Genomic DNA, 7,814 nt, shown 5'->3' with positions numbered 1-7,814 from the left:
TCTGCCCAAGTCTGACGCGAAACACACTATTAATCGTGACGAGACTAGCAAAGCAATCGACTAACGTAGGTCTTGCTGATGATGTAGTGACACATGGAACCCATGGTTTATACTATACCATTTTATACTGCTAAGGCAGACTCGGGTTGGTCCCATTCTTGGGTTTCCATCAATGCGTTACCCTCTAGAGATATCAAGGAATTTTTCTGTATGTCTGGCCAAGCGGTCGCGAGGTCACGGCTGCCTCCAAGAAAGGGCAGGGACACGCGGCAACGGGGGGTTCATGGGGCCAGGAGACACACTAGTATATTTGGCCAAAACGTGCACTTGTTGCAGCAAATCCATAGCAGCCGGATGAGAAGACCAACCCTATCAATGGTCGACGCGTCGCTAGGCCCGCGATAACATGTCTCCGATAGATTGAGACCGCGTTGGCCTAGCTATTGTTGACAAGTTTAGAATCAACTGGATCCACGGAGGCAATGGGACAGTAACCCTCCAACATTTTCCTCATTTGTACCAGCGTACCAGGTACCAGCCGCAAGAACAATGTCACGCGAGAATGACCCGCGCAGCAGATCATGACTAGGGTACCGCCAGTGGTCACAGTATACTACCATCCATCAGAAGACGATGAACAATGACACGACTCGGGAACCTGGGAAGCGGTACTGTGGTCCCAAGCAGCAGTATCGCTCAATCAGAAAAGACAAGCAAAGTAAAATGCTCAACTATCGCCCAAGTCTGAGCATCGCTAGGCAGGACTCCAGCCTCTATGACTTCGTAACAATATACAGAGAGCATCGCGCGATTGTTGGTGTGTGACTGTCGGCGGTGCGTGACAACAGTGCGCTGCTTGCACTTTGTGGTGTGCCTTCTATTCACCAACATTGGGCATCCGAGGCTATGAGGGTTTATTCGAACCACTCGCCAACTTCGAACTCGATCCAAAAGTCAGTGTGTTCCCTCCCTCCTTGGCCAATGGCCATAGAGCTCCCCACTCAGTTTTCATCCTGGAGAAAATGATATCCTATGTTTGCACGGTGCCAACCAAGGAGATCTTCGGAGAGTGACTTTGGGTATCCAAGCCATTCGCCGCCCGCAGCCTACTCTTTGTTCCGTGATTAATCCATGCCATGCGCCCCCACTTCTCGGCAGAACGATATTCCCCACTGCATAATGTTTATTCCATCTAGTAACCGCCAGGGCAAGAAAATCTTGAGTGCCACAGGCCGGGATTCTTAGACGTCCTATCCAGCCTAATATTCAGGCATGGAAGCCAATATCTCATCGCTAAGGATCGTCGCTTACGTCCGAACTCCGGTCGAGAATTGATTTCCGGCCACTTTCTTATACTGCGTAAATCAATGCACCTTCAGAGCATGCCTAGCTTATAGGAAACTTCCTGGTCGATTTTCATGACCCCATGCCTCAAGCATTCTCCTCATGCTCCCCCTGCTCCGGTATCGATCATGATGGGAGTAATCACTATGGATTATGATAGTTCTCGCATAACAGCGAATGGTTCTCTTGCCGAGCCTGCGTCTACCCAACCTACCTTTGATAATGGCCAGACTACTCGCCGACGATTGGCCGCTCGCCACATCATCTGGGTTTTCATCGACTTACGGGACCGCAAACTCATTTCCGTTCCCATTCCCCTGATAACCTTCGCTTTGATCTTGTGCAAATGGCGGGTGCAAAGTGGAACCGGCTGCTGTCATAGCTTCCCCGATTAAGTCAGGAGACACATCAGTTGGGTGAGCTCCCCTTTCAATTCCTAACGATACCAGAGTCCATTCGAGTCAACTAAGAGTCTGTGTCAGCTGCACAAATGTGCAATAGGGCTGTCAGCTACAAAGGCTCCTTGAAGGCTTCATGACCGAAGATTTATCGTCGTCGCCACGCCACCAGATCAACGCAATTGACTATGCTTACGTCGGGCTCGCCCAGGACCACGACTTCACGCTTCCGGTTCGTGCGGTCCTGGGGAAGTATGTTCAGTTACTGTGGAGTCCCTGCGGCGATAGCGATAACTTAAAATTATCTGCAGCAGTGACAAAAAAACGCCCGCCCACCAAAGTCTTGGGAAATTCAAGTACTCCAGTGCATTCGAGCTAAGGGGGTGAAGGTAATGGTGCCGTATTCAAGTCGAGGGGCCGAGCATGTTACTTTGGGGAAGATCGCACATCTGGAAAGTTTGGTTAAGGAAGGGCTGACTGTCGGGGGGGGGGGGGGGTCAAAAGGGATTGTATTCAACCACAAGGATCCTATGCACTGGCGAGTATCCAAATATCCGACCCCCCGCAACCATTTTGACAAGGCCATGGGTCTCCGACTTGGCATATTGCTTTTATTCGCCCGTCAAATTTGGGATGTTCAAAAGTCCTCTGCTTCTTATTTGTGTGCTTCCCTCTGTTAGTTGACCTGCATTTGTCACTGCTGATAATATCAATCATCCTTGAGTTATCGCTATCACCATGGGGACTTCAAACTGTCTCGTAGCCCCTGTCAGACCAGCTTCACATACTTTTCCAGGTTCGCATGAATGAGGTCCTGGTCCTGGGTGAGCCTGACGTAAGCATAGTCGACTGCGTTGGTGGGGTTGGTGGCAGGTGCCTGATGTCGCAGCGACAACCGTGATTAGGGTCTAAACCTTCAAGGAGTCTTTGCAGGTGACGGGAGGCCGGCGCATGAAATGTATCGGGTCAGTCGCGCTCACAACCCTGCCCCAGTGCCAGGATCGTGGTTGGTTCATCGTTTGTATTGACTAAGGCGTCAGAAGGGGTTAGTAGACTGTTGTAAGGGTACCAGCATTATTGACATTGGATGGCATCGGAATGGATTTAGACGTCGATGTTCAGACAGCGGTGTCAAGACGCAGTATAACGTAGGTTCGACAATATAAGTATGTGAAGGTTGAAGGGTTGCAACAGACTCCTACCCAGTCGCTGCAACTGCTTGATTCATCAGAAGCCGCCATGACCACGTGTTCCAGTGCTTCACGTGCAAAGTCTCGATCTCTCAGCCAAATTGAAAGAAAACCTTGTCCATTGGGAAGATGGACAGTTCGCCTGTAGCCCTTCCGCGAAGACTAGTATCTCAAAAGAAGTTTGTTAATGCCAAGCACTCCCATCAGCTTTCTGTTGATTCACCGTTATATGACGCGTGAGTGAGCACCATTTGGCTCCTCAGAAACTCAGCTGGCGTTGTTGTTGAGGGCTAACTTAAGCATCGCTGCTCCGCACTACTCTATATAGATCGGAAGAGGACAACACAGATGATGGTTCTTCCATTGGGGCAGCTCAGTGGCCGCGAGGTTCAGCAGGATCATCATCCCTGATACAAGGTCGCGTCGGTCACAGATCGAGGGGCGGAATATCTGGACAACTAGGGTATTCGAGCCGCTTGGCACACATACAGGACGCCGATAGTGGGCGCGATAGTCCCACATATGATGGTGACGTCGAGTCCACCATTCCGCCATCGTCCAAATCTCAACACCCGGCAACCAGCACCACCGTGAGGGTAACCGCCGCAGCAGACGAAGGCGAATCTACCGCATCATCCATCTCCATTGGGCTCAACGTCACCGCTCCAACATCTCCAGTGTCCTCCACATACCCTGACCCCCCCTCATCTGCAGTGTCAATAGGAACTCAAGATGCAGAATTCTCTCCCGTTGAGGTAGACGAAGACCTCGCGATTTCAACTGTCTCCACGAACAGGCGGAGCAGTGGCAATGCTAATGTATTGCCTGTCGCCCATGCTCCCGGGCAGCCGTCTCCAAATGTGCAGAAAGCTACACCAAGGATGCGAGATGTGGGATTGCCTCAGTCCGTATATACAGCTCCTGACAGTGTGGGGCGACCTGCTCTCGTCTCGTCGAGTCAGGCTGAAACGCCATTGAACACGGGCGCTCTAACCCCAGGAGATATACGAAAGTTTGTGCAGCGTGCGATTGCCGGGGAAGAACACCGAAATTACAAAATCAACTCGCCTCCAGTGGGAAGACCTGTCAGAATATATGCAGATGGTGTGCTTTCCCTGCTTCGACCGCGATGACGTTGACCCATTTTAACGCATTTAGGTGTTTATGACGTTTTCCACTTTGGGTGCGTAAATCAAATTTGACAGAGATTGATGATCTCATGAATCGTCGCTGTAGACATGCCCTACAACTCCGCCAGGCCAAGCTTTCGTTCCCTTCCGTTCACCTCATCGTTGGGGTATGCTCCGATGAACTCTGCGCGCAACTCAAGTCTCGCACTCTCATGTCTCACTTCGAACGACTTGAGTCAGTTCGGCATTGTCGTTGGGTAGATGAGGTCGTTCCAGAAGCGCCATGGGTACTCGACAACAGTTTTCTCGAAAAGCATACAATCGATTATGTGGCCCACGATGAGGACCCATATGCGGGTTCAGGCGGAACAAAGGATATCTACCAATTTATTAAAGACCAAGGTCAGTATGGCAAACTTTTGGGATGTTGTAAGGCACTGAGGCTTGCGCAGGGAAGTTTCTTCCAACACAGCGGACCCCTGGCATTTCGACTTCAGACGTCATCGAGCGCTTTGTCGTTTATTATCGTCAGGGCGAGTTTGATGATAAACTTGAGAAAATGGGTCGTGGCGAGCTACGTGCTCGCGAGTCACAGCATGGCGACAGTCGATCGCCGGATGACACAAATCCCGTCACAACAGGGTTAAGCGTTCACTGAAACTTAGCCGTTATTTGGAGTAGGTCCCTTGTTGGGACTCATTGACATATTGTGTGATATTGGCCCGACCGTTCACGAACCCATATGTACATACTTTACGAATTGAAGACAGTTATACAAAGTGACTTTGACGAATCCTTCCTCAGCAGCGTTATGTCATAGTTTCCATTTGATGAGGTTAAGAGGATGACGCTACAGTGTTCACGGGCCGTCGTTCCGGTAAGGTCTGTGAAACGATCAATCCGTCGAGCGTTAATGACAGGTTGCACGTGGTACCGGCTTCCATCGGAGTGCAGAATTCCAGTCGGCGTTTGGATCATTGGAAGTTTTGAAGGTGGACAGGTTGTCGGCCTCCAATTGGACGGCATGACCAGTTTGCGTCATGGCAGTCACGACTTTTGAACCGGATGACGTTGCCAGGAAGGCCGCGCGGCGGCAAAGACTCCAGGGATTTTTCTTATTCCCCACATACACCCGGCATGTACGCGTGTGGGATCAATATGACGCGTCCGCGTCCTTTCCAGACGTTACCAATTTGGAACTATAATGAATGAGTTGTCCAGTGAGCCTGCTTGGTGTCGAGCCTTTAGACGATTAACTGTGACAAGCGAAATGGCCTGGATCGGTACTGATGCAATGGAAGTTAAACAAGAGGTATATACTGGACAGGGCTCCCCAATGAGCATTGGTGTAGTTGCTCAGAACCAGGGGATCGGCACACTAGATCGTGCGGGATATTCCCCCCCTCCCGGAGGCAGCGTAGGAGTTCTCGCACGGCTTTCACCTGCAGACAGAACTCGGGTATAATCATAATCGTCATAATCGGGTGATTCATAGGGCGGTAGTTGGCGAATATAATCTATCTGCGGTCAGGTTGTGACCGAATGCTGATGAATCAGGGTGGAAAGGCTTCCCGTCGCTTCAAGGACTGTCGCTCGGAGACGGGGATGATGATCACTGGCTCCGAGATCGCTTGTGCATGGTCGGCGCGTGTCAATCCGCTGTTCCCAAAGGTGCGATAGCCCCCTTCAACCACTCATACTCCCATAGGATGTAGCAGACGTTGCTGAAGCCTGTCAGAATTATTTCTCCCTTCGTGGTTAGACTTAGGTACGGTGTGAAAGCCTCAGTATGATGTGGCACCCGATTTTTTCGAAGATTGATTAGGAGATGGTATGCGATGATATTGGAGCAGAGGTCCACGTACCACAGTTGTCGCTCACGGACATTTCCATTTCCTTTCTTGGTGTTCCACACCGATGGTGGATGACTTAAAAGCCGCCTCGACGATTTTTTCTCTCTCTCTCCTCTCTCCTCAGTTCACATCATTGGAGCTGAGGTGAGAAATGCTCTTTCGTAAAGCAAAGGTACGCTAGCGCTGATGCGACGCTAGTTCATAATTCTAATACTATTACTGATACCTGTTCTCTTTTAATGAAGTATGGTTTGATCCTCCCTAATGATTTATCACAGATGTATGAGGCGACTGGGTGAAGAGGAAGGTCAGTAGTGTCTCAGTTACTGTTCGTCGCCCGTATACTTTGTTGTAGCTGCCCAAATTCAAACATCGCCACACAAGTCATCGATGTTACTGCAGCGATTTGACTTTGTTGGTGCGCATCGCTTGAGTACAAAGCCATACAATTACTACTGGCCCTGATGGATAAATATCTTCCATGCATCCTCCCGGACTCGTTGTCCCTTTGTTCTCAGCCATATGCTTAGGCATGCACCTCTGATCCCATTTGTGGTTTTTATGTGGCGGCGCTACATGGGTAATGCTTTGCAGCACATTGTCTTCTCAGTTAAGGAGAGGTTGGTCGCCTGCTAACCTAGCTAGGTGCACGGGTCCTGGTTTTCCTGATAGTACTGGACTAAGAAAGGAAAGGCTGTTTCTTCACACTAGACACGAGTACATGCACATCAGTCACAATTCCATATACTGGCTTGAAAGCTTGTTCCTCAGGCGCTGGCAAAGCCATTGTTGCTCCGGCCGCGATACACCAGGCAACTTACGATCCGCCGAAGGCTAGTATGTCAGACCCATCGCACTATTAGGAGGAATCCCGCCCATCAAGCTCCAGACGAATGATTGATGATTGTATTGCGTCACCAACGCCAATCACAACTTAAAACGGAATGTCTTGGCATTGAAGGCTTATGTAACCGGCGCGGGCGGCATCTGTGGCTGTTCGAACCCACAGCGACGTGATCGGGTGAAGTTAGTGAGCTGGCGTTGGGGGCTTTGAATGCGAACATAGCATCTTGATAACAGCCTGTCCTTTTCTCGACATCAGACGCCTGATCGGATCTTCCTCGTGGCGTTCGGAACACTTGAGAGGGTTGCAGCTTCTTCCTGTCCCGGGCTGCCATGGTCCCGAAGAACGTATGCTCCCTCAGAGTGAGCTTGTAACTCTTGCTGACGCGAGGAATGGTAGCGGACGTTTTGGTTTTCGAGTCAGACACGCTCTAAGCATTCTTCATTACGTTGCTCTGGGGTTCATCAGGCTTGTTAACCTCCTATTTACTCCGCTTCTTCATCCCAGAAGGCTTCTTCCGCCCCCGAATTACTTGATTATTGGTTCCCGGGAGTCCCAAGTCTGCGTCATTGGCACGTCCGACATAGTAAGATCATTCTGCTTCTCGACTTGTTTCGGCGCGGTCCATTGCTTGTGAACCTCTCTCCACGGCGGGCCGTCATGGGGCGAACACGAACGAGGGGATGCTTCTATTGTCAAACTTGGACATTACTTCCGTGGTATGGAGGATGGTAAACCTTCAGATCAGTTTCACTGAGCGTGGGGCTTTTTTCCGCTGGTTGCATGCTACAGCCATTCTATCTCCAGTGGAGCGGCGGAATTCTCATTCAGTATCTCACGCTGTTTCACGAAGCTTACTTACATGTCAATCTGTTGGCGCGCTTTGCCGCTTTGCCGTTGCAACGACTTCACATTTGATCCCATGCTGCTGCTTGGGAAGACATAAATTGTAGCGGATTCCTCTCGGCCTCATCTCATCAACTCGCTTGAGCCCTGCCCCCATTCGACATCCAAGTTCTCAGTTTCTGTCTCCACCTTCTGACTCGACGCACACG

At 50.4% G+C, this 7,814-nt stretch overlaps 1 protein-coding gene across 1 annotated transcript; it reads left to right on the top strand.

The window, feature by feature from the left end:
• The first annotated feature begins 2,998 nt into the window (after nucleotides 1-2,998).
• Nucleotides 2,999-4,853, top strand: EI90DRAFT_3047163 (uncharacterized protein). The gene is made up of 5 exons (XM_039059529.1): nucleotides 2,999-3,168; nucleotides 3,261-4,036; nucleotides 4,091-4,115; nucleotides 4,169-4,464; nucleotides 4,515-4,853. The coding sequence occupies exons 1-5, from the start codon at nucleotides 3,062-3,064 to the stop codon at nucleotides 4,718-4,720; spliced, it is 1,410 nt and encodes a 469-aa protein (XP_038918854.1). The 5' UTR covers nucleotides 2,999-3,061; the 3' UTR covers nucleotides 4,721-4,853.
• Nucleotides 4,854-7,814: the final 2,961 nt, after the last annotated feature.

Source organism: Cantharellus anzutake, assembly GCF_015039405.1.
Source record: "Cantharellus anzutake strain C23 chromosome Unknown EI90scaffold_12, whole genome shotgun sequence".
Classification (NCBI taxonomy): Eukaryota; Fungi; Basidiomycota; class Agaricomycetes; order Cantharellales; family Hydnaceae; genus Cantharellus; species Cantharellus anzutake.
This window is presented reverse-complemented; position numbering and strand designations above follow the sequence as displayed.

Bases quoted from the DNA above. Each gene is read 5' to 3' on its own strand.
- EI90DRAFT_3047163 (XM_039059529.1), top strand. From the start codon at position 3,062: ATGGACAGTTCGCCTGTAGCCCTTCCGCGAAGACTAGTATCTCAAAAG. The intron at 4,116-4,168 runs GTGCGTAAATCA...TCGTCGCTGTAG, and splicing joins TATGACGTTTTCCACTTTGG to ACATGCCCTACAACTCCGCC. The intron at 4,465-4,514 runs GTCAGTATGGCA...AGGCTTGCGCAG, and splicing joins CCAATTTATTAAAGACCAAG to GGAAGTTTCTTCCAACACAG.